At 44.7% G+C, this 26,455-nt stretch overlaps 1 protein-coding gene across 2 annotated transcripts in view; it reads left to right on the top strand.

Moving 5' to 3' along the window:
• SEMA5B (semaphorin 5B) overlaps positions 1-26,455 on the top strand; it is a 347,995-nt gene that overhangs the window by 273,653 nt on the left and 47,887 nt on the right. For both annotated transcript variants that reach the window (XM_056861450.1, XM_056861451.1), the window contains exons 12-13: positions 8,615-8,732; positions 24,228-24,409. In XM_056861450.1, coding sequence (XP_056717428.1) covers positions 8,615-8,732; positions 24,228-24,409 — 300 coding nt within the window. The remainder of the gene's footprint in view (positions 1-8,614; positions 8,733-24,227; positions 24,410-26,455) is intronic.

Genomic DNA, 26,455 nt, shown 5'->3' with positions numbered 1-26,455 from the left:
GCCAGTCCAAGAAGTCAGGATACCAGGAATCCAAAGGATAGCAGGGAAACAAGGCAGGTACACCAGGAGGTTGGTGACAAGTTGCTTGCACAACAGCCAAGCCTAACTGATGGCTTAAATCCCTTCCCCTGCTGCTGTAGCAGAGCCAGCTGATGCTGATGAGGCTGAGTTCACAGGTGGTGCTTCAGCCCTGCTCTTCCTCATCACTGCTACTGGGGAGGTTCCTCTGTAAAGCCTTCAGTCTAGCACTCTGCCGTCTCTGCTGCATTGCCAGACGAACCTGTTTTCTTTTCTGCTCCAGTGGCCTTGGCGAGGCCTCCGGAGACACTGCATGTTGCAAGGTGTCAGGTCCAACTGGAGTCCTTGAGCTGGCAGGCTGCAGGCATGGTGAGTCATCTCCTGACTTTGGCTGAGCCTCTATTCTGGCCTCTACTTCCTCTTCGTCAGAGGAGGTCTCTGCAGGCTGACTCTCTGCAGGCTGACTCATGACAGGCGGGGGGGATCTGGGACAGCAGAACTGGGGTAGAGCTGTGGCTCAGCGGCAGAGCGTTTGCTCGGCATGCAGAAGGCCCCAGGTTCAATGCCCGGCCTCTCCAGATAAAGGGACCACGCTGGCTGCTGCCGAGACCGGCTTGGGGGCGGCAGGCAGAGGAGCGGTGTGGGGGGGAGGAGGATGAAGTCGCCTCCCTACTCGTGAGTCGCCTGCTCCGCGGAGCATGCATGCGCCCTCCCGAGCCCTCCCACCAGGGCGTCCGCCCACCGTGCGCGCAAGAGAGCTGCCGCAGCGGCAGCAATCCAGCTCCACCCAAGCCGGGTTGGTGGGCGAGTGGAGAGCGGCGGCTCAAGTTTGAGTGGTAAAGCTCAAATGGCTTGGGGGGGGATCAGCTTCCGTTTGCAGAGTCTGGATTTTTTTGGGGGGGTGTCGTTTGCTGGTGGAGTTTGCAGGTGGGAGAGGGAAGGGTCTGCTTCAGCGGGAGGGGTTGGGGTGGGGAACAGGCCTCGCTAGGGTGGGAGCTGCCCCCTGGGGCAGGGGGCCGGGTGAGGTGACTGGATTTGGGTCCCCCTCCTTGCTGTCCTGGAAATAGGGAGCCGATATCAGAGCAACGGGGAGGGGTGGGTTCGGAAGGTAGAGGAGCTTGTATTGGAAGTAGCAAGAAGTGCAGGAGGTCCTGGGGGGCCGTGGTAGAGCATCTGCTTGGCATGCAGAAGGTCCTAGGTTCAATCCCAGCATCTCTGGCTAAAGGGACTAGGCAAGGAGGTGATGTGAATGACCTCTGCCTGAGACCCTGGAGAGCCGCTACCAGTCTGAGTAGAGTAGACAATTCTGACTTGGATGGACCAAGGGTCTAGTTCAGTATAAGGCAGCTTCATGTGCTTTAAGCCTCTTATTTATGCAAATTCCCCAAGAAGGGACTATCAATGTCTTTAGTGTTAACTAATAAATGTTTGCTATTTTTAGAAATAGATTTGTATTGGGTGCCAAAGGATAGCACAGTTAGTTCTGAAAACGAAATCCTTAAAGTGTGGAATTCTCTGCCAAATAATTTTAAGTCAATGAAAGCACTTGGGATTGCTTTCCTTACTTTGTTTGGATCGTCTTATGTTTGTGAGCAGCTGTTTTCAGCTTTGAATTATATCAAATTTGACACCAGAAACAGACTAACAGATGACCTGAGTGCTGCATGTGTGGCTCTCAAACTTACAAACTATGAGCCAAGAGTGGACAAATTATCAGCAAGCACACAACAGCAAAAATCACATTAATTGTTCAAAAGCATGCCAAATGCAAACTTTTACCTTTCAATAAAAAGTTGTTTGTATCATTGAAATCTCTGTTATTGTGTTTTTCTTTTAAGGCAAAAGATGTTAATGTATGCGTTGTTTTTTCTAAACTAAAACCTCAGTATTCAGGTTAAATTGCCGCATTGGCACTCGGCGATAAATAAGTGGGTTTTGGATTGCAGTTTGGGCACTCGGTCTCTAAAAGGTTCGCCATCACTGGCCTAAAGCATCCCGTAACCCTTCCCCCAGGATCTTCTGTAAAAAAAAAAAATTCCTCTGGCTGTCCAGGCTTATTCTACTGGTTCTGTAAGCCAAACATCAAAGGGAATTTGGAAATATTGCCAACAGAGGTTTAGAACTGATACATCATGTTAATTAATTGCATTCTTGAAATGCTGTAATTTGCCCACTCTATCCATGACCAGCCTCATGAAACTTGTTTTTGCAAGCATCAGCAAAGTTATCACAGCCCTTGAACACAATATATAACAACCAGTGGAATGGTAGCAAGATGGCAACATTCAGCAAATGCAAATGATTTTCTTGACTGTGTAAAGTTGCCATTTTACTAAATAAATTAATTTCTAGGATAACATTATTGTAACAATAGGATAGTTATAAGCACCCCAGATTGAGTTCGTTTTTTAGGAGAGTATAATTTTAAGGAGTTCTGCAACCAGATCAGCATTGAGGGCCACTTTAGAAAGGAAATATATCATTAAACTGGAAGGCTGAAACCTAATCTGAATCTTTTACGAACCTGGAATTAAGTTAATTAGCATACAGCATCCACCAATGCAGTTGTTGAGATTATTGAGATGCCTCAAGAGCTATGGATTGATATGTCAGCCTTGTGCTTCGAATGTGGAGTTACAGTGATCTCATTTTAGATAAGGTTTTGATTTATTTGAGTCTGACTGTATTGATTGCTGCGAGGTTCTTTTTAATGTGGTTTCCCCCCCATTATAAGCTGCCTACAATTTTTATAGCGTTGATGAAATAAATAGTGAGTGCTAACAGAGCTTACAACTAGCTGAGGGTGCCTGAGAACCATGATAGTTTATTCCTAGATGACCTAAATCACAATATACCGTATATACTCGGGTATAAACCGACCCGAGTATAAGCCGAGGTGCCTAATTTCACCCCAAAATGGGGAAAAATTAGGCACCCACGTATAAGCCGAGGGGGAAAGGCACCCCCTCCCCCTCGCAAGCTTACCTGACCGGGTTCCAGGCGCGCAGGCAGGCGGTGGTGGCCCCCTCCCTGTGCGCAGGAGGCCCCGCAGGGTCAGCTGGCAAGTGGGAGGACCGGCCCGGGTGAGGTGGGGGGTGGGGGAGGTGGGGGGGAAGAAACCGCCACCGCCCAGCAGAAGGTGGGGTGGGGTGCAGGGTGAAGAGGCCGCTGCCGCCACTGCGCAGAAGGGTGGGGTGGGATGGGGGGTAAGAAACTGCCACCACCGCTGCGCAGAAGGCGCGATTAGGTGGGGTGGGGGGAAGAAGGCGGGACAGCCCGCCCATCAGCTGGCCGGCGGGAGTGCGCTGGGAGAGGGCCCGGCAGGCAAATTATCGTATTGACCCGAGTATAAGTTTATACTCGAGTATATACGGTAGTTATTGAGAACCATACAGTCATGAGATCAAAGCAGAATGCGGTGATCAAGTGAAGATCTAATGGCTAAAGATGTTTTGTCAATGGCCATGTTGGCTAGAAGACACTTGCTCAGTGGCTTTCAACCCATTCCTAAAGGGGGGCGGGGCGTAGATCCATGGCAGGTGGGAGTGGTGCAGTGTGCATTTTTTTATTTTTTTAACTGCACATTAACTCTACAGAGGCTACCCGGCTGCTGAAAATAAAATAAATGCAGTTAAAAAAATAAAAAGGGAAAATGTCCCCATAGCAAACAGCAAGGCTACATCACCCAAAAAAGCCACGCAGAATCTCGAGGGGGCGTTCCCAGGTCCAAAGGGGTTAGGAAGCTGCTGTTATAAGGTGGCGCCTATGCTAGCGCGGGGTCACGCTGGCTCCTAAAGAGCTTTGCCTCCCTGTTCAGGATTTCAGCCTTTAACGGATGATGGGGGGAAAGCTTGATCCGTGTTCTGCTGCTGGGTTAGTGCATACGTGTGTGTGGGTGTGTGTGTACGTGTACACGTGTTTAGGGACTGTGTGTCTGTGTTTAGGAATTGTTATTTAGGTAGAAAAAAGAGATAACAGATTGAATTTTTTTTCAAGTTGGCTGGCAAATGCTGGCTGTTTAGGGAGAAATCAATGCAGCTTAATGTATTTATTCTGAAATATTTACCTCAAGCACCTGTCTGGATGCCAGTCTGCTTTCTCATGCTTAGATTGTGCATTCATACATTTAAAATATTCTTTAAAAAAAAAAAGTTTTCATGATCCAGTGTGGTGTAGTAGTTAGAGTATAGGACTTAGATCTGAAAAACCCAGGTTGAAGTTCCTGTTCTGCCAGGAAAGCTTGCTGGGTGACCTTGGGCCAGTCACACACTCACATCCTAACCCACCTCACAGGGCTGTTGTGAGGTTAAAATGGAGAATGATGTAATGGGTTCCCATTGGAGAGAAAAGTGGGGTATAAATAAAGTAAATACATAAATAAATATATAAGTTTCCAATACTTCCTTAACAACGAAACTGACTTTGTAAAAAGGCTGTCCCAACTACCAGTCTTTCACCTGAAGAACTGGGGGAGGCATAAAGCAATATTAATTGGGAGCCTTTGGGGGGGCTTTGGGTCTCATATGCTCTCAAATATGCAGACGTCCCTTTTCAGAACTAAGTTTGCAATTAAAAGATCTACAAAAGTAAACGTGCAGCTCTCTGGATCTTGCAAAAATGTTGATCTGCATGAGACAACCCACAAGAAGACACAGGCTGCTTGTTCTGGCCCTGTGGTACCACTCATTGCAGGCAGGTTTGACTTCAAGATCCAAATGGGAAGTTTAAACTTTTACGTGGCATTCTCCTTGATTCTCCTTCACTGTATGTTTCTTCTCACTGGCAGGAGCCCTGTAGATCTGTCCTGGGTTGCTTGGGCTACCCCGGGTTTCAAGGCTGTGCTTCTTTCATATTTCTCCCCCAGTCTCAGCAAAGTCACTCTTGGCCTTTTCCCCTGCTCTGAAGAGCTGCTGTCATTTTACATCCACTGCAAACGGAGGCCCCCTCCGCTCGGTGGATGGGCTGGCGTAGCCTGTAGCCAGGCTCGCCAAACAGATTAACACTGCATAAATCCCCTTCAGTATTCTTGGGCAAGCAAACCCAAGTCTGTTTCTCCACCATTACTTAGCTCTTGGCTGCAACAGAATTGCTACTTTTCCTTATCTTTCTTTTTTAAGTGGTCCTTGTAGGGAAACATAACAGAACATTGTGAAATTTCGATCTTTCATTTGTTTAAAGGTGCCAAGAGACACCAGCATCCCATACTGTTTCCTTAGTCTTGCACGAGGCAAGCATCCTTCCTCAAAATAAGAGCAAATTGGAGACTTGTAAATAAGAACAAAAGCCACCACTACACCTGGCAGCAGAGAAAGAGTCTAATGTTTGCTTTGGGGCAAATTGCTTTGGAATCAGTACAGACTGGAGCTGCATCCTCGAGTGTTCAGCTGGGCTTGAGGGACAAGCTTTTTCATTTGTAGCTGATTACCAACTAATGGGATTTCAAAGGTTTTTGGATGTGAATACTTCACATCTCATTTCACTTTGTGTTTTTTCTTTTCTTTTTCCTTTTATAGTGGATGTTTCACTTATCATGCTGATAACTGGGCTTGGAATAAATCTCGTTTCCCTCAATTGAATCGGGGCTTTCCCCGCCCCCCATCCCACTTTTTGTGGAGTGCCACAGGTTTAATTGACATTTCTGAAATCTTTCCAGGTTTGCAGAGAAGGCTGAAAGTAACTGAGTGCCTGGTAATAAAGGATCAGCTAAGGAAGCATAGTTTACACATCTTTTAAACGATGGCACTTATTTGCATTTTGCTGTCATCTAGAACGGAGCCGCATGTTGTGCCTACTTTATAAACAGCAGCCAGAATCCCTGCCGGTTATAGATGGCTTCAAATTTTTCGTCCATGTGGTTTCAACTTCCAACACAGAAAAGCAACCATTTCAGTTTCTCCCTAGTGCAAATCAAGCCCCAGTTCTTTATCTTTTTCAACAGTTTTGGTTCTCTAGCGCTGAATTTGTATGTTAATAAAGCAGATTGCATGTATATGAATAAATGTTGAACATTATAAATTTAAATGTTATATTAAAAACCACACAACATCAAAGTCGCTAACAAACATACAAATGAATATAAAAGGAAATCAGAACATAAGTTCATCTCTTCTGCAAACAGGGAGAGCGCTGTACCAGGCTGAAGCCATATTTGTAGGGAAGAATTCCCTTTTGTTGTTTCCTTTGGTTATCTGTCGTGCTCCCTCCTAGGACTGTTTTTTCCTAACAGTTGAGAAGTGGCTGGAACAGGGAAGATTAGCTGCCATGGAGAGAAGGAAAGATAAATAACTGAAGGAGAAAGCTAGCCTGTAGCTCCTCCTCCTATGTGTGTATAACTTATCTCTTCATTTTTTTCCTTACCAGGGGGAGCTTCTGAAGTGTTCTGTAGCAGAGCTTTTCATGCGCTAATTTAATGTTTAGCCCATAGGGACGAAAGCAACTTAAATTTCTTACCTGTACTGTCTCTCCCAGGTGGAGGGGGGGAAGAGGTTCAAAGCAAAGCAGAAGATAGAAGGTACTACTTCAGCTGCTTACTTACCGGTTCTTTGTACTGGTTTGTACCAGCTTAATTTCAGCCCAGCTAGCATAGCATCTGCTGCTGTATGATCTGTTTTGGACACTTTTGCTTTTGTAATAAAGACAGTTAATTTTAATTATTAACTACATTTTTATGCTGCCATTCTGCACAATCAGGGCCCTCAAGGCAGTGAAAAATTAAAAGAGATTAAAAGTCAATGTACTTTGTCTGTCTCTATATGTATATAAAAACTACAATTAAGCACAAACAAGGAAGGTCAGTAAAGATATGCCAGATGAAAGAAAAAAAGTCTTCACTCACTGGTGAAAAACAGCGGGCAAAGCGGGTAGACAAATCTCCCAGGGGAAGGAATTTCTTAATTTTGGTGCCACAACCAAAAAGGCCCTTTCTTGCCACCTGTATCAGCCACCATATCACTAACTGTTGACTTGAGTGTGCTGTAGGGACCATATTGCTCCTGTCTTGTTCCATCTACAATGGCTTCCAATTCTCTTCTGGGCTCCATGCAAGGTGCCTTTAAAGCTCTGTATTGCCTGAGGCCCTAAGGACCACCTTCTATCATATTCACCTACCTGTATACCCTGGTCATCTTCAGAGGCTCTGTTTCAGTTGCCCCCTCCATCTGAAACTAGATAGGTGGCAACCCATGAAAGGGCCTTCTTAGTTGTGGCACCAAAACTTTGGAGCTCCCTCCCCAGGGAGATTAATCTGTCTTCCTTTATTGATGTCTTTCGCCATCAGGTGAAGAATTCTTTGTTTCATCTGGCATGTCCCTAATATCAGTTACTGGCCCTTCTTCTGGTGTTGTTCATATATTTTAATTGAATTATTTTATAATTTAAAATGTATTTTTAATTGCTCAAATGTTTTAATTTTTTTTAAAAAAAATTCACTCCCTTATAGACCCTGATCAGGTGGAAAGGCAGCATTATAATGTTTTAAATAAAATAAATAAAATAACCACTATATCAAGCCCATCATATATGTGTGTGTGTGTACACACACACACACACACACACACACATACATATAGGGTTTTCAAGGCAAGAGACATTCAGAGGTGGTTTGCCATTGCCTGCCTCTGTGTATCAATCTCTTATCCAAATACTGACCAGGGCCCACACTGCTTAGCTTCCTAGATCTGATGAAATTGGACTATCCAAGTCAGGGCATATATATTTCTTGAGTGTGTGTATGTGTGTAAAGTGACGTCAAGTCGCAGCCGACATATGTTGACCCCTTTTTGGGGTTTTCATGGCAAGAGACTAACAGAGGTGGTTTGCCAGTGCCTTCCTCTGCACAGCAACCCTGGTATTCCTTGGTTGTCTCCCATCGAAATACTAACCAGGGCTGACCCTGCTTAGCTTCTGAGATCTGACGAGACCAGGCTAGCCTGGACCATCCAGGTCAGGGGATATATTTCTTAAGTAGTTCACAAAAATATATGTGCATGTACAGATTATAAACATGAACATAAATATGAATTTGTCCATTATTGAGCATTGACAGAAAAGTAAATAGCTTCTAAATAATGATTACATGGTATCTATTCCAGACTGGTAGCATGAGATTATGATTATAAATTCTGCCATTGTTTAAAAGAAAGGCTAATAACCTTTAATATTGGTCCACTAGCTCTTTCTGCTTGTCTAACCTCTCTGAGTTGTTTCAGAAAACATTCACACAAAAGGCACTTTGTAGGAGAATGAACTAAAACACAGTTATTCAGGAATGCGAGGCTATCATAAGGACAGACATTCTTTGACTGCATTTGCAAAGCAATTTTTTTTTTTGCTATCTCCTAGGCCTTGGAATAGAGTGAATAGGTTCCTAGCCTGTCATTTGTTTGAGTGATATTTACTATTTTGTGCTGTCATCACCTTATTTTGGCCATCTTAGACATTTCTTGCAGGTGAAACTTTCTCCAAAAGAAATTTGTTTCTGCTGCTGAAGCTCAGCATCATTGACAGCTGTCACACAGAAGCACTGTACCTGAATAACTGGTTTGATCGCTTCCCAGTCTGTGGAAAGCACTAATCTTTCCCCTCTTTCCATATGCAGCGAGTGCCTGGGTGCAAGAGACCCATATTGTGGCTGGGATAAGAAGCAGAAGCGATGTACAACCATTGAGGACAGCTCCAACATGAGCCTGTGGACTCAGAATATTACCGAGTGCCCGGTAAGCTTAAACTTAAACGAGTAGTGGAGCAAATGCATATGAACTGTTGCAGCACTTTGGTATAGTAAGCTCCCTCCTCTGTAATAGTAACCTCTGTTATCATGGTCTTCTGGTAGATGATATGGTGATTTCCATTCAGTTTCCACATCTTTTCCTAGATTTGATTGCACTGGTGAGGGAAATCTATGTGATTCCCAGTTGCAAATGGCATCAAGCCCCAGTTGTCCAAGGGGAATAATTGTACCACCATTGTTTTAGGAATTTTCCTTCAGCGATAACCATCAGCCAGTCAACCTAATTATTCTGCCTCATCCTTTGGAGCTGTGATAGTTGCTATTTATTTAAGTTAATTCATGCCATCATATTCCCTATTACTATGTATGGGTGTGAAAGCTGGACAATTGACCAAAGCCAGACTCAGGGTGGCTTACACAATAAGATGAAAATAGAGTAAGAATAAAACCCCTTAAAAACATCAATGTAAAAGCCCTAAAAAACAAAATAAAAAAACCGAGGACAAAAATGTCCAATAGCGCTCCACAGAGTGTACCATGTGGCAACAGTTGGGTGAGCAGGTGTCTATGTCCCCCTAATGGTAGTAAAAAGGGGGGAAAGGGGAGAGGGGTCAGAATGGAAGTTAGGGAGTCTAGCATTTATGAGAGAAGAACCGGAGCTGGCCTCTACCATAAGCCTGGCGGAATAGCTCTGACTTGCAGGCCTTGCAGAACTCTTTAAGGTCCCGCAGGGCCCTGGTCTCACTGGAGAGACTATTCTACCAGGCAGGAGCCAGGGCCGAGAAAGCCCTGGCCGAGGCCAGCTGGACACTCTTTGGCCTGGGGACCACCAGCAGATTGGTTCATGATGAATGAAGAGTTCTCTGGGGCGCATACCAGGAGAGGCGGTCCCATGGATACGAAGGTCCCAGACCGTGTAAGGCTTTAAAGGTCATAACCAGCACCTTGAATCCGATGCGATACTCCAACTGGAGCCAGTGCAGCTGGTAAAGCACTGGCGTAATATGCGCTCACGGCGAGGTCCCCGTAAAGAGCCTTGCTGTGACATTCTGTACCAGCTGGAGCTTCCAGATCAGCCTCAAGGGCAGCCCTATGTAGAGCGAGTTACAGTAATCTAGCCTGGAGGTGACCATCATGTGGATTACTGTAGTTAAGTAGAGGTGGGAGAGGTAAGGCACCAACTACCAGGCCTGGCAGAGATGGTAGAAAGCCGACTGGACGACGGCTGTCCAGTCTGCTTTCTGCCATTCACAAGGAGGCAGACCGCGGGCATAGGTATCAACTGCTCGCGGTCGAGAATCGGCACCCACCCCGAGCTGCACCGGCTGAGCCACAGGACCTGTCCTAAATTGGGAAGAATGGTGTTCAGGAGGTAATTGCAGTTGGTGTAGGCTAGTCCAATCATTAGGAGTGTTGAAGGGAGTCAAACTGCAAAAATGGTGTAGCTGCAGTGAGGTAATGCTTTTGGTCATGGTTTTGGTTATGGTGAGTTGTGAATCCACCTTGGAGAAGGTAAGGGCAAAAATTTGAAGAGGAAAGAATGTGTATTTAAGAGGTGAGGAGGGGAAATATGGTTTTGTAAGGGGGATGAAATCCACAAGAGAGACTAAAAGCTGAAGCCGGGCAAGGCCCTGGGACCTGACAGATTTCTTGCCAAAACATTGCTTAAATTTCCGGAACAGTGATCCCCTCCTCTGGCTTCCCTTTTTACTTGGATTAATCAAAGTGGCCTGATACCTGAGCAATGGACATTTGCCATAGTGGTTCCAATCTTCAAGAAGGGAGATCCATCTGCGCCTTCAAATTACGCCCCATTAGCCTTCTTTCAATAATGGGTAAGCTGTACGCGAACCACTTACTCACTAAACATTTGGCATGGGGATCCCCCTTGTTAGGACATGAGCAGGCAGGCTTTCGGAAGGGCAAATCTACTCTTGACCATTGTGCCATACTACATCACCTAGCCGAAAAGTATATCAGAGTCAAGGGAGGGAAACTTTATGCGTCTTTTCTGGACCTTGATTCAGTTTCGAGGGAGAACCTCTGGTCCAAACTGGAGAATATGAAGATCGACCCCCGATTGCTCTTCCTTATTCGCCAGCTTCATGCATCCACCAGCTGCAGAATCAGATTACAGATACAGCAGAGCGGGACACTTCACGCCAGAGATAAGTTCAAACAAGGGAGTCAAACAAGGATGTGTGCTGGCCCCCCACCTCTTTAACTTATTCCTGGCCTACCTTCCCGCCTATCTATGCCAGGTGGAGGGGCATCCTCCCAAAATGAGCACCCAGCCTGTGCCACTCTTGCTGTATGCCGACAACACGGTATTATTTTCGGTTCTTGTAGGTTATCCGGGCTGTGTGACCGTGGTCTTGGTATTTTCTTTCCTGACGTTTTGCCAGCAGCTGTGGCAGGCATCTTCAGAGGAGTAACACTGAAGGACAGTGTCTCTCAGTGTCAAGTGTGTAGGAAGAGTAATATATAGTCAGAAGGGGGTTGGGTTTGAGTTGAGTCATTGTCCTGCAAAGTATTAAAGGTAATGTGCTAATCATTGTCCTGCAAGTGTCAAGATAATGTGTTAATGAGGGTGTGGTATGTTAATGTGGAACCATTGTATCCTGAAGTGATCTGTTAACATGTGGAATCCAAAACTAAACCGCATGGCTATTGTAGACTGTAGTCTTTGTTAGTCTGGAGGTTTTCAGGACAGGAAGCCAAGCCTTATTCATTCTTAAACTCTCTTCTGTTAAAGTTGTGCTGATGTTTATGAATTTCAATGGCTTCTCTGTGCAATCTGACAAAATAGTTGGTAGAATTGTCCAGTCTTTCAGTGTCTTGGAATAAGACCCGGTGTCCTTTTTGGGTCAGTCCATGTTCAGCCACTGCTGATTTCTCAGGTTGGCCAAGTCTGCAGTATCTTTCATGTTCTTTTATCCTTGTTTGTATGCTGCGTTGTGTGGTCCCGATGTAAACTTGTCCACAACTGCAAGGTATACAATATACTCCTGCAGAGGTGAGGGGGTCTCTTTTGTCTTTTGCTGATAGTTCACCAAAATAGGCCTAAATCGCCTCCTGCACAGATTCGCAACCTTTTACATCGAAAACCACTTATCAAAGTACTAGTTTTCGTGAGGTCATGGTGCCCCACTCCTTGGAGACTAAACGGGGACCAAATTGAGCAAGTTAAGGCCTTTAAATATCTGGGAATAAACTTCCACTATAATTTAAACTGGACCACCCAGAGAAAGCAAGTCACTAACATAATTAAATGTAAGATGGGGGCAATGTTAAAAAAAAATTATGCCCATGGAGATCAATTTGTCCCAGCAGCCATCCGTATTCTAAAGACCAAACTACTTCCTCAGTTCCTATACGGAGCACCTATATGGGCGACAGAGAGCGCCCAAAGCATCGAAAAATGCCAAGCAACCTTTGCAAGACGCATATTAGGCATTCCCAACTGTGTGGCATATCATATCCTCTGTCTTGAGCCGGGCTTAAATCTTCTGGAAACCAGAGTATGGCTATGCACATTCAAGTTCTGGTTGCGATTACATTTCCGAGCCTCAGAATTAGGGCTGATTTGGTGGCTCCTCTCCGACAGTTACCACTCTACTTGGAGAGAAGGAATCCTAACAAAAATTAAATCCATGGGTGTACCCTTTCAATCTCTGCTCCCTCTAAATGAACAGCAAGCTTATAGATCGCTTGAGCAAAGGATCCTTGATATTGAAGGACAGAAGTTACGGTGTATGGCCCGGAGAACATGCTCCCCACTACACTTTGGGATTAACCCGGAAAGAAGCAGCTTGCCAAATTACTTTTCCTCCCTTATCTCCCCACCTCTAAGACGACAGTTTATGCTGGCACGTCTAAACCTCTTACAGTCTGCAGTTACAAGAGGCAGGTACACAAACATCCCCTATGAGGAGAGACTTTGTTCATGTGCCAAAAAACAACCAGAATCAGCTGTCCACATTCTCCTGCACTGCGAACTCCATAACTCGACCAGAGAGAAATATATAGTACTCGTCTTAATCAACAGCCGAGCTCAAACTGACGCAGGGCTTGTACGATATCTACTAAACGATGGCAACCCGCATGTAACTTGGGCGGTAGCTAGATTCCTTGTAACCTCGCTAAGCATGCCGCACTCAATGGTACCCTGCACTTTACATTCAGCACTGGATGTAGATATATTTTAGCTTTTGCTACCGACTGTTTTAGGAATTTTAAGTAGAAACACTGTACTTATGCCATTAAAGTTTTTTTGTATTTGTATTTGACTAAGTCTCTTTCTTAATGTGTGTGTGTGCAAAGTGCCGTCAAGTCGCTTCCGACTCATGGCGACTGTATGAATCATTGTCCTCCAAAACGTCCTATCTTTAACAGCCTTGCTCAGGTCTTGCAGATTGAGGGCTGTGGCTTCTTTTATAGAATCAATCCATCTCTTGTTGGGTCTTCCTCTTTTTCTTCTGCCTGCAACTTTTCCTAGCACGATTGTCTTTTCCAGTGACGTCTTCTCATAGTGTGACCAAAGGATGATAGCCTCAGTTCAGTCATTTTAGCTTCTAGGGTCAGTTCGGGCTTGATTTGATCTAAAACCCACGGATTTGTTTTTTTGGCGGTCCAGGGTATCCATAACACTTTCCTCCAACACCACATTTTAAAGGAATCTACTTGCTTCCTATCAGCTTTCTTCATTGTCCAGCTTTCACACCCATACATAGGAATAGGGAATACGATGGCATGAATTAACTTGATCTTTTCCAGTGACGCATCCAGTGTCAACTTTTTCTTCTTCAAAATGCCATTATTTCTTTCAAGTGCCTGACCGGCTAGTTCACTACACTATCTTTGCCACTATTCTCAAATCTGCCATACTAGGCATGGGTCGATAGCTGTATTCTACAGATGCTGATCTGCTGCTTGAACCAGACCTCTGAGGTAGAAAGCAGTAGGCCTAGGCTTACTCAAACACTACACATGTTTCCAATAACATTACTGTCTGCCATTATGCAATTTAGCATGCTGAGGCTTCTCACTGTGATGAACAGCTGATGCTGCAGCAGGCTATAGCTGCAGCATGCTAGTTAGGTTTTGAAGGCGCATTGCTGGAATGTTTGTTCCTCTTATCATCCTTAGTACCCAAGCTAATTTTTGTTCCTAGGCAGTATTAGTCACTCCTTCAATCCGTCCTCTGCTTGGCAAGCTTACATTTTCCTTTTTTCAAAGCTGGCTTTAAAGGATTGTCGGTTTATAACCTTCCTGTGCTGTTCATGGGATATAGTGCTTCTTGGCTGCACATGCTGTTATCTCGTTCAACTCAACGCCTCTGTCTGTTGATAGGTGTGTGAGGTGTTAATCCTCCGTTTGAAATATGTCTGCCTTGGCCATGTTGGGACCCTTCCCCCCCTCCCAGTCAGCGCTTCAAGGTCTTTGAAAACTGCTGAAAATAGCTCTTTATGTTCCATTTGTATTTTAGAAATGATGAGAAGCTTTATTGTTTAGTTGGGATTTTACAATGCAGGCAGTTGCAGTTTGCTTTTTATTGTGCACCATCACCTTGGAGATAATAATCCCAGAGAAGGAAACTCAACCAAGAGCCTTACTGACTCAAGAAATTATGCTACCACCACATCACCCCATGAATTATTATGCTGAATTCATAAGTGGAGTGCATAGCATGAGAGACCTATGGTGGAGAGCCAGTGTGGTGTAGTGGTTAGTTAGGAGCAATGGACTCTAAACTAGTGAACCAGGTTGGTTTCCCCACTCCTCCACATGAAGCCTCCTGGGTGATCTTGGGCTAGTCACAGTTCCCTCTGAACTCTCTCAGCCCCACCTACCTCACAACGTGTCTGTTGTGGGAAGGGAAGGTGATTATAAGCCAGTTTGAGACTCCTTAAAGGTAGAGAAAATCAGGGTATAAAAACCAACTTTTCTTCTTCTGACCATGGCAACTGGCCCAAGCACCTCTAGTAACATAAAAACCAGGAACCAGGAGGGGGTATGTATGGTAATGTGGTAACTTCTCCCACTCCCAATCGCAGAAGGATCAGTGCAGATGTATCACACTTATCCTATATGGTTCCTGTTTTCATTTATAAATTTTATTATTTATGTAAAGCATTTCTGGGTTGCCAACATGGTCCCCAAAGTGGCGAACAATCAAAAACATTAAAACAAGCTTTAGAAATACATAGAATAAAGATAATTAAAAACAACAATTAAACAAAATATATAGACAGTTAAAGCGTACAGAAAGGAGGGCCAGTGAGGGAATGCAAGATGAAAGAGATAAGTCTTTACCTGCTGGTAGAAGTCAGTGATTTAGGGGACAGACAAATCTCTCTGGGGAGGAAATTTCATAATTTTGGTGCCACGACTGAGAAGACTCTTTCTCTTACTGTCACCCATCTAGCCTCAGACAGCAAGGGTACCCAAAGAAGAGACCCTGAAGTTACCACAGTGGTCTGATAGGTTCATACGGGAGTAGGCAGTCCTTAGGGTATGTTGGTTCCAAACCGTGTAGGGCTTTAAAGGTCAGTGTCGGCACCTTGAATTGGGCCTGGAAGCCAATTGGGAGCCATGGCAAGTGGAACAAGACTGGAATGCTGTGGTCCCTATGACCCACTGCAGTCAGCATTCTGGCTGCAGCATTCTGTACCAACTGCAGCTTCTGAACACTCTTCAAGGACAGCCCCACATATAGTACATTGCAGTAGCCTAAACTACATTACAAAAGGGTGTAGCTGAAACAGTTTTTATGCTGCTAATTGAAGATATGAATGAAGTATATGGCTGTGGTTATGAGAGGCCACCTTAAACTTGGAGAGCGCTCAAGCATATGTTTCATGAATGTAACCAACAGACCACATTAGTAATGAGCCTTGAGCACAAAACAAGGTAGAAAGTACTGCCTTCTTCCTAGTTCTCACTGAGCAGGAACGTTGCTCTCACATTTGTTAGACATAAAAGGAAAAGAATCTGCAGCAGAAATAATTGGAGGGCAAAGCCTGGAATATTAAGCACTAAAGGCTGGAACGTTCATTCCACTTAACGTGTGTCTTAATGTAGCTTCCATTGCTTTCCCTCTGAATTACATAACCTGTGCTGCAACCGTAAAGACACCTATAGCATCATTAGCACATCTGCTGGCAGTCTTCATGGATTGCTTCAAAGTGCCCCAGGACGTAAATGAACAAAACAGAAATGCACCTTGTGTAGCCGTCTCTTTAATCATCAGCAGGTGGTGAAGGAAGACTATGGTTGAAGGAAAGAGAACTTGACTAGGTAGAATAATTAAATTGGCCAAGTTTGTTGTGTGGCTGCTATTTGCACTAGAATGTGAGAAGAGGCATGGCATCAGAGGCAGAGATCTATATGTATGGCAACCATGGCTGTCGTTTGAAGGACTACTGTCTACAGCAACCCATTCTTGCAATGCATGTAGCTTGTAGCCAAAAGGTTCATTAGATTCAGTAGGTGGATTTACTATGTATTTGTTCATTTATTAAACTTAGACTCTGTTCTTGCTGCAAAGAGCTCAGAAGACCTTCTGACCACCCAGATGTTCCACTCCACCTAGGCATCCTTACAGCAGTGCTGTTTTGGGGAGCATCTCCATGATGTTTGCCCTCTATTCATCCTGCTTTGGCTCCCACACACACACACACACTTTGCTGCAATCTTTCCCAAACCTGGTTTGATAACTTTTTTTATAAGATCACTGTCAAAGAGCCTTTGGATACCATGTGGCTGAGAAGGTGTGCATTTTGCAGTCTTGCCCACACTGCTGCCATTTTCATTATCTCCGTCCCCTTACCTCAGTCAGCAACCCCTTCCCAAGATTTTGGAGAGCTTTTTAGTGCAATAACATTATAATGATCCATTTCAGAAATATACTAATTCCAAGCTTTCACTTTAAAAAGTCTCTAGCCCTTTTCTTTGTGAAGTTGTAAGGGAAGGTATACAGTGTGCATATTTCCCTTTGTAACTTCACAAGAAAATGGCAGGAGACTTACTTTTTTAAATGAAAGCTGGGAATTAGAACATGGTTGCAATAGAATCATTATACTGTTACTGAGCTATAGCTATCTGTCAATTTTCAGTTTTTAAAAAGTCTTCCTGTGGTGGTAATGAGAAAACGACAGCCACAAGGGGCTGAGGCAAGGAAGGTTTGGGGACAACTGCTCAGTAGATGCTCCTCTGCCACTACAAATGCCTCTGCATTTTCAGCAGCAGGAGAGCTGACATCGAATCATTTCTGAGTGGAAGCAGCCTTGTTCTCCATTCAGGCAGCATATATTCCTGAACTTTATGCTTAGGCATTACACTTGGGTTTGTTTTCTTGACCGAGAAAGGTTCACTGTGGCAAAGCCTGTGACCTGCTGTTCTCAGCAAGGGCACAAATGCCAGCTACCTAAGGATAAATGTTGGCAAAATAGTATGCCCAAACCCTGAGAAATGAAAGTTTTCAAAGGAACAGACGTTTTGCCAGTACCTAGCATACGTTGATGTTCCAGTGTAATGCTATTTAACTTTTTTTCCCTCTGTTGACATTTTTTACACTGAAGGCTTTCAGAGTATATTGAAAAAACACTGATGTTGTGGAAACTGCATCATCTTCCTTCAACCTGTCTCTTGTCCTCCATTTCCATATTCGCATTAATTGCAAAATAAAGTATCTGATTAAGGCCAGGTAGCGATTGCATGTGTGTACAACTGCCTCACTCTTTAAAGTTAACAGTGGCTTTCTTTTCCCTCCAGTGGCTCCCACGGGCTGCAATGGGTGCATAAATTGACTCTGAAGTTGCTTTCATACAAACACAGATAGTGTATTATTCTGGAGGAAATGACTTTTTTTACACACACATAGGAATCCATGACCATGCTCTGATATTGTTTCATATCTGAATTGTTACTGGGAAAAGATCAGTGATTAAACCCTTCCAAAATAATGTATGGATGGTCCTTGTTCCAGCACAGATGTGGAAAAAGTTTTTTTTTTAATTTTTCACCACTACCTTACTACACTGTGAAGAGAAATAAGCATGGCAATATGGGAGGGGGAAAGTGTCAATTAATGGAGCTTCATACATTCTTTTTAAAGTGCCCTTCTGCTGTTACTTCCAGATTAGGCATTAGATTAAGGAAATTATCATAGGACAGTTTTGGAATGCAGAGATTTATAAAAGGCTAGTGGGAGTAATGGTTGGCTATAGAATGGGGGCATTGTGGCCACGGGATTGACAAGGCTAAGGTTTTGGATGGGGACAGTTAAACCTCGGCTTACTTAGGTCTGAAGTACACATTGTATATATCATGTTGTTACCACGGGACTAAATTGAGTTCTTTATTGGAACTCAGTTTAGAAGCACTGTGGAAACCTGATTCTGGTCGGGACCATAGCTTGTATGGGGGGGGGGACTTCCTGCCTTCACCCCTACACCACAGTCCTGGCCAGAATTGGGCCCCTGCAGCACTTCTAATTTGAGTTCAACTGCCATCCATCTGCAAGCCTCCATGGTGATTATGCAGTAGACCTAGCCTGTAGTTTGGCCCTTACAAACAAAATTAGTGCATCCTTATAAAAGGTCTGAGCCAGAATGTTCTTTTTAAAATATATTTTTATTAACATTTTTTGCACTTACACATACACGTGCCCGTTCATTTACAAATTGGGCTTCTTCCAGGGCCAATTGATTGCCCTGGGTAAGCCAGAGTTTTCATCTGGTTTCTGATCCTTTCTTCGGAGTTTCAAACATTGAGGTCAATTTTGAATTTATGCTCTGAAAGGCATGCAACACTTGGCCCTTATTTGCCCTGCAAAATACGTAAGGCTATTGTTAATGGTTGGTTCTGTGCATTGCCAGCACCTTGAGGTGGGGCAGCTGGCCAGGGCCCAGCGCTTCTGGCAGGGCCCACAGTTGCTGACCCCCCCACCGGTGCACCTCCCCTGCCACCTGTCTGTGTGCCCTTCCCTACCCATTCACTTGCAAGCACTCTGCCGCCTATACTTGCATCTTCCCAGCCTTGATGCGTGTGGTGCACAGCAGCCGCAGTCCTGGCAGCCACACACGCCCCAACCAGTGCTGTTGGTGAGAGGTCATGAATGTGGTGCTGTGCCACCAAAAAGGTGGTGCGGCAACACTGCTGCATTAGGGGGCTTTCGCAGTCCGAAAGGGACTGCCTAACAGCATCTCTGCCCCAGGAACGCCTCCCGGGACGCCGGGGCAGGGACTTTTTCTGGAGAACGTGGGTGGGAGGCTGCGCCAGGGGCCATGCTGCCTCAACGGTCCAAAGGGGCCAGTGTCAGTGGCTCTACACCGGCATCCATCCGAGTTTGCACAGCGCAAGTGGCATGGACGCTAGTGTAGGGGTCATGCCACCTCCTAAGACCATTGCCCCCCCTTCAGGAATGCACTGTAAGGAATAAATATGGAGAACTGTTCCTTGAAGATATCATCATATGTTTTCTAAAGCAGAATTCTAAACTATTTCTGCTGCTACAGATGGGGGGGAAGACTTATAATCCATATGTTATTAACGAAAAAATACTTCCCACACTTATAATTGATTTGTTTCAAAGCCTTCCGTGTTTGTTTAATTAAAATTTAGTTGTTTTTTCCATTGCCAATTATGAGCCAATCATTGTGTCTAAGATTTTTGTTTTGTTTTTCTGAGTTGGTTTGTTAATTAAAGCGAGCCAAATGACATCCTTGATTTCTGAGCAAGTTCAGAAGAACAGCCCTGCTGGGCCCATGTGGTCCAGCATTCTGTCTCCAAAAGCAGCCAGCCAGAGAGTAAAGTTCCCCCAATCAAAACCTGCAACAAGTTTGGCTTACAAATTGCTAAGGGGGAAAGAGCAACTGCTTTGATGAAAAATCAATAAATCTGGACTCAGTGTTGGGTTATGTTGCCTGGCCTATCCTAAAGTTCAAAATAATTAAAATGTTTCAGAGTAGCTGGGGAAAGGGGAAATTAATTTTGTCTAAGCTTCAAGTTCCCTAAGCCAGACCCCTCTGCTTTCTGGTGTGGGGTCAGTTTCTCTGGCATTAGCAGGCGTGTTCATTCCCTTCAACTGAGAGCTGAAAAGGATGTATCAGCAGAGCTCCTCTCTCAGCCAGAGTGAATCCCTTGTGGGGAGGAAAAGGGGCGAGTGCAATGGAAAGACCCTGGACATTCTAGGAATGATTGGGCTATAGTGATTATTAAACTTACTAAAGTGCATGGTTGTATCTGAACAAAAATTTCTCTGGTCATTGATTAGAATTTCTGGTGTGTCAGCTTCAAGCCTAAAATATGTAAGGCTTGTAAGAACGTAAGGCTCCAGGTGTGCATGTGAACTGCGTAAGAAAGTTTGGAACTTAATGTAGATTTCTGAAGATGGAGTGTGTGAGTGGTGTCTGCTGAAATAAAATAGGGCCTCCACTCATCGAGATGTATGGCTCCTGTTTCCATTCCTTGATTCTCAAATCACTTCCCTCCGGGTCCGCAGTTCATTTGCATCTCATATCTTCAGCTTTCCATGACTACTGAGAGGTCGTGCAATACACCCAGCACACTTAACTTTATCTCTCCAACCCAATAGTTGGATTAACATACTAAGTCTTCTTACTATTTGTAATAAACAGTATCCTTCAGTGCCCATGTTCTGTTTTGTGGTATGGTTTTCTAGCATATGGAAACACATACTGATGGCTCTAAGTGAGTGTATGTAGGGGGTTGCTTCAGTGCTGATGACTTATGTGGTTAGGTTTACCCACAAGGTTCTTGATCCTGCAGATAATATGCATGTGGAAGCCTGTTTACATTCCTGGATTGCTTTCTCTTAATTTGGGTGACTTGGTGAATGCATCCTATATTCCCCAAGGGAGGCAGTGATTTTCTTGAACCACCCAGCCAGCAGCTAAATAGCTCCCTTCCCTGGACAGCTGGACAAGACAAAATCTCTTAAAAACTGCTTCTGTGTTCATTGGTGGCATGCAGAGTACCAGCTTCATTAAAGAAAATAAAATGCCAGTGGTGAAATTATCATGGCTTCCTCCCACTATCTTTCACGGGTGAGCGGTGAGATTTTAACAAAAGCATTTCTAGTGTGCACAAATTTTCACAAGATTTTCATAAAGATTTCAAGGAAAGCAAAAAAAACCGCAGTGGAACCATACCTGTGCATGGCGATTGCAGCACTGTTACACATTATGAAAGTGCAAGCTGGAAGAATGGCATAAAGCAAACACATGGGGTTAGAACGTCCTTGTGCTCATGAGGGTGGGTCTTCCCCAGCCTTCCATATCCTACAGTAGCCCCTGTGACCTGCGCAGAGACATTGCCAAGGGTCAGAGGACTCTTGTGAATAAAATCCAAACAATGGAGGGGTGAATAAGGGAGGAGGGGAAATTGGGTGAAATTGCCCCTCTGCTTTCTTCCACCAGTGACATTTCTGCTGGCTTGAGAAGAAAGGTGATTTCCCCCAATCTCCTCCTCAATGCAGCTTTCTGTGGCCACGAGGGTCTCCCAAACACCACCACTGCCTTTTTCTGGGCCCCTGTGAGAGGGTGAAAGTAAGGAACAGTCTGCTTCTTCTTAGGATCCAATCCATAGGATGCTACTGCACAAACGATATGATAAATTGGAACCATTAAATCCAGGGAGGGAGGGGGGAGAATCTGGCTGGGTGAGAATTCAGGAAGTCCAACATTTAGAAGCAACTGTACAAAACCCCCCATCATATAGAAAACTCACATGTATGGGAGAAAAGTAGTCTGGGCCTTCTCTCTTGCATACCAGGTTCGCACACCCCTTTGTGCCTCATTCAGACCTTTCCTTTTTGAAGCTCAATACACCTAATTTCATCAACATTGAGTCATATTTTGCTTTTTAAATCCTCTGCCATCTTTTAGCAATTAATCTTCCCCAGTTTGTCTTCATCTTCCTTCAAAATGTGACGTTCCTTCCTAAGCCAAGTAGCCCAGCTGAGCTTCATATTGTCACGCTGCTTCCCCGCAATGCTTATCGTTTGTGTGTGGCTGAATTACAGTGTAGTGAAAACAAAGCTTTGTAACAGATGTTTAAAGCCCTCTAACTATAGTGTGATGAGCATAATGACAGACCTAAATTATCTCCATGTCATTTCTCATAGTCTTCAGATGGGAGATGGTGGCTCATAGGAAGTGCCGGGGGAGTGCTTAACGGAGCCAGAGAGACAGGGAAGTAGAAGTTAGGAACTTATGATTTGTGATCCTAATTACATTGCTAAGTCGTTGTGTGATTTTGGATTTGCCTCAGGTTAAGAGTGTTTTGATTCTCCTGTGAAGCAGAGGAAGTGCCATCCCTTCCAAGTAACCGTAGAAGCTGGGGCGCCTGGTGTGTTCATCAGGAAACAAATGCTTCTCGCGCTGTGCTGTTCACTCCCCTTTCAGCAAGCACTCGTCAGTTTGATACAGCAGGGCTTGGACTCAGGCGCTCACGAGGTTTCAGTTAAATTCCACATCCAAACCACTGATGTGAAGAGAACAGTTTTACCTTGTTCCTAAATTTGCTATTTTATCTTGAGTGTTTGTTTTTGAGAAATGTCTAATGGTTGTGTTACCCGAAATGCTCTTTGAATGGGGAATTAGCTGAGCAGATCGGTAACCTTAATATTTATATAGTGAGATCAACCTATGTATACCAGAGTCAATAATCTGTGACCTTTGAAATCAAGACAGAGGCAAAAAGAATCCAAATTAAATAGTGTTTATGTATTCAAGCATTCAGTGGTGCAACACAAACATACACAGAACTAAAAATTCAAAAGGTAGTAGAATACAGACAGATGCCCATTTGGCAGGGATTGTTGGTGGGGTAATATTTACCGTTCTTGAAGAGGAGATGTCCAAGTTCCAATAGACTAAGATAGCAGAAAATAAGAGCAAAGGCGGGGGCAAGGGGTTCCCGTAGACTCGGCCAGCGAGGCGGGAGGGAAGCGTGGTCAGGTTGCGCAAAACCAAACCAACAGAGTAACGACGTAGAAGCCAGGAAAGACCTAAAGTAACATTATGGGCTGGCGGCACCCCAGATATACTGTTTTTCTGGGGGCGAGGTGAGGGGATTTACCCCTCCTAGGTTCCCAGGTGACAAAAGGTGACAAAAGGATTAATCTTTGGTTGCCGGGGTGGGGTAGTGAGAATTTGGAAATCTATTCTGATTCCAAATGCTTTTGCAACCCGGGAGGAACTGGGAGATCTCTGCTGAAGTGATTAACGTTCTTAATCAAAAGGCGCGATCTCTGCAAACTTTTGGGGATCGCTGCTGCATAGCTGGAGGAACAACTCATCGTTGATATCAGGATCGCTGCTGATTGCCCATGGCTGCGGCTGGAACAGAGTTTGTACAGGAACATGGAGTCTCTCAGGTTCACTAGAGGTTGCCCTTACTTATGCTTTCTAGCTGCCGGCTGCACAGAGCACACAGGAGCGGCCGTGTCAGTTTCAACGGAGCATGCAGTGGTCGTCCCAGTAGCGTGTGGGGCGGGCACGCAGCTAGAACAATAGTCGTGTGCCTGCATATCGGGTTGCCAGGTCCAGTCCAGGAGTTTAGGCGGCCCGTATGCTTACAGTTTGGGCGGACTGAAAAATTTGCTGAACCACTAACCATTATCACATTCAGTTGTCTCAAAACCCAAGTCTTATCCTAACAGTAATCCTGTGAGGTAGGGTAGGCTGCAGAAAGTTACTCCTGATGTAATCCTACCAAGTTTCATACCTGAGTGGGCATTTTACCTGGTCTCCCACCTTCAACAGGAGTCCCATGGCACAGAATGGTAAGCTGCAGTACTGCAGTCCAAGCTCTGCTCATGACCTGAGTTCGATCCCAACAGAAGTCGGTTTCAGGTAGCCGGCTCAAGGTTGACTCAGCCTTCCATCCTTCCAAGGTCGGTCAAATGAGTACCCAGCTTGCTGGGAGTAAAGGGAAGATGACTGGGGAAGGCACTGGCAAACCACCCCGTAAACAAAGTCTGCCTAGGAAACGTCGGGATGTGATGTCAGCCCTTGGGTCAGGAATGACCCGGTGCTTGCACAGGGGACCTTTACCTTTTTTTACCCACCTTCAAGCCTGACAAGCTAGTGGACAATTTGTATTGTTATGGCCACTCTGACCTCATTTCATAATAGTGCATAATATATATCTGAGGACTTTGTACAGGCTGTTCACATTGAATATACATTCCAGCCCCACCTACCGTGTGCTTAAGCAGCAGTGGCTGTGTAGTGAGGAGCAGCAGCTGTTCTTGGTGAATGTTTTTTTCCAGTACATCTCCTTGTCTGTATGAATTAAGTGTGTGGCATGGAATCCTGAGGCAAATATTGACATGGTCTTGTCTGAAAGGAAGCCAGGGGTTCTCAGACAGCTCCCTCTCCCTTGCATCTCTGGAATGCTGCCTTGTGATGTGTAAACTCACCACGATGACTTTTTCTTTATTTTAAATTAGGTGAAAAATCTGATGATGGATGGGCGTTTGGGGGCCTGGTCCTCATGGCAACCATGTGAGCACTCAGACGGAGTCAGCACAGGCTCCTGCATGTGCAGATCACGGTCATGTGACAACCCTCGGCCTCGCTGCGGTGGACGTGACTGCGAAGGAAGCAGAATAGAGATTGCAAATTGCTCGAGGTACTTTTAGCGTTTTAGTGCCATGCATATACCTGAGGCTGTTCCTTTCCCTTCAGCTGTCTACTCACATGGCACGGAATACACAAAAAAATGGATGTGATAGGGCGGGGAACTAAACATCTTTAACATGTGGTCACCAGAAAGATTTCTTAAACATGGCTTTGGGTTTATCAAGGGTCCTGACTTTATGCAACAGCAGGCAAATGAATCACTTTCCAAGTTCATAGGTTTAAGTCAGAGTGATTCATCTGGAATAAATACCACCCTGGGTTCTGTTGTTCCAATCAACAGTCTGTACTTTAAGGGCTCTTTCAGTTGGTTGAAGAGCAGGGGTCAGAGTGGGGATGGGCACAGTCTCTCTCTTTCTCTCTCACTTTCTGGCTTACAGGTAGGGTTGCCAGGTCCCTCTTCGTAACCGGTGGGAGATTTTTGGGGCAGAGCCTATGGAGGGCGGGGTTAGGGGAGGGACTTCAATGCCATAGAGTCCAATTGCCAAAGTGGCCATTTTCTCCAGGTGAACTGATCTCTATCGGCTGGAGAGCAGTTGTAATAGCAGGAGATCTCCAGCTAGTACCTGGAGGTTGGCAACCCTACTTACAGGTCAACATCTGTGACACAAACTGATAACACAGAATCATATGAAACTGCCTTGTAGGACACCATGCGGTTACTCCACCACTGTCTCTTCCCTTGCAGACTTTTCTCAGTCCTGTTACTGTCCTTTAAGTGAAGATGCTGGGAATTGGCCTTCTGCATGCAAAACATGTACTCTGCCGCTGAGCTGTGGCCCTTCCAAATGTGATGTGCTGTGGAGCTATTGCTCCTTCTGCTCTGTCTGGAAGCGACCTACATTGCAATCTCAAAATCATTAAATACAGATCCGTTAACTCATGCTTTAGCCATCTTATTTAAAAAAAAAAAAAAAGAAATCGGGAGATTGGTATTTGAAGCTTATTAAAAAGTTGGATTTCTCTGCCTCCTCCTCCCAACCTGATCTCTTCTCATAGCTTCCAGATTTTAGTTAGAGCAATATTTCAACATGCTTGACTGAGAATACTGTATTAAACTCCATTAAAATAATACATTACATCACGCTGCATGCCATGCAATTAAATTACAGAAACATAACTGCAAAATGCCGATCCTTGTGTGCGCCAGAGTTACTTTCCTGCATATCTGAAAATCTCACAGATGGATGATGTTTCTTTAAAGTCCCCATTCACTGGACTCTTGAGAGCCTTAGGCTTCTCCTAGAGTTTTGGAAGTAGTGCAGAGAAGCAGGGACAATGAACATACATCAATTTATACAACAAATGCTAGATAACGTCTAATTTGAGACTTGGCTCACAGCTTTTGGGAAAAAAATCGGGTACTCCCCATATGTAGAATAAGGCATGGTCATTACAGATATACATAGCTTACAAAATTAGAAAATAAACTTCTGAATGTAATGGTGCGTTCATGAAAAAGGAAACAGTATCAGGCTTTTCAGGTTAAAATACTGGTAGTATAAGGATGGCTGAGCTCAGAATGCAAAGGTAGGCTTTTTGTTTGTCTGAGTCACTGAAAGCCTGTTTTCATATTTATGTGTTCCCTTAGTCTGTGTCATGACCACTGTGCATGCAAGCTTTCCTCCCCATTGTCTTGGTCTCTAACAAATGTCCTCACAGACACACCATAAACTACAGAGATGGCATCCTTTTATGCCCTCTCAGCAATCTTACTTGATCTTCCTCTTTAGGCTAATCTACTCACCTCTGTGTGGTAGCTGTTGTACCGGTGGACCATACAAATAATTGCTTCAGTTTCTTTGCTTGGGTCTCTTGCTGTGACTGTTCCTCTTGTCTGCCACAACATTGCAGCTGGTGATGACGTGGAAACCCCAACGTGCACATAACTGCCTCGAGCAGTTACTATGCAGAAGCTATTTCAACAATCACCAAGTGACTGTCCCTAGTGTAACATGTAGACCAGGCCATCTTTGATCTTCCTTCTGGGGAAGAGACTGTTTTCCATCTTTCCCAACAGAATATTAGCCTTCGGAAG

Source organism: Euleptes europaea, chromosome 15 (assembly GCF_029931775.1).
Source record: "Euleptes europaea isolate rEulEur1 chromosome 15, rEulEur1.hap1, whole genome shotgun sequence".
NCBI lineage: Eukaryota > Metazoa > Chordata > Lepidosauria > Squamata > Sphaerodactylidae > Euleptes > Euleptes europaea.
Note: the sequence above shows the minus strand (reverse complement) of the source record. Positions and strands in the feature narration are given on the sequence as shown.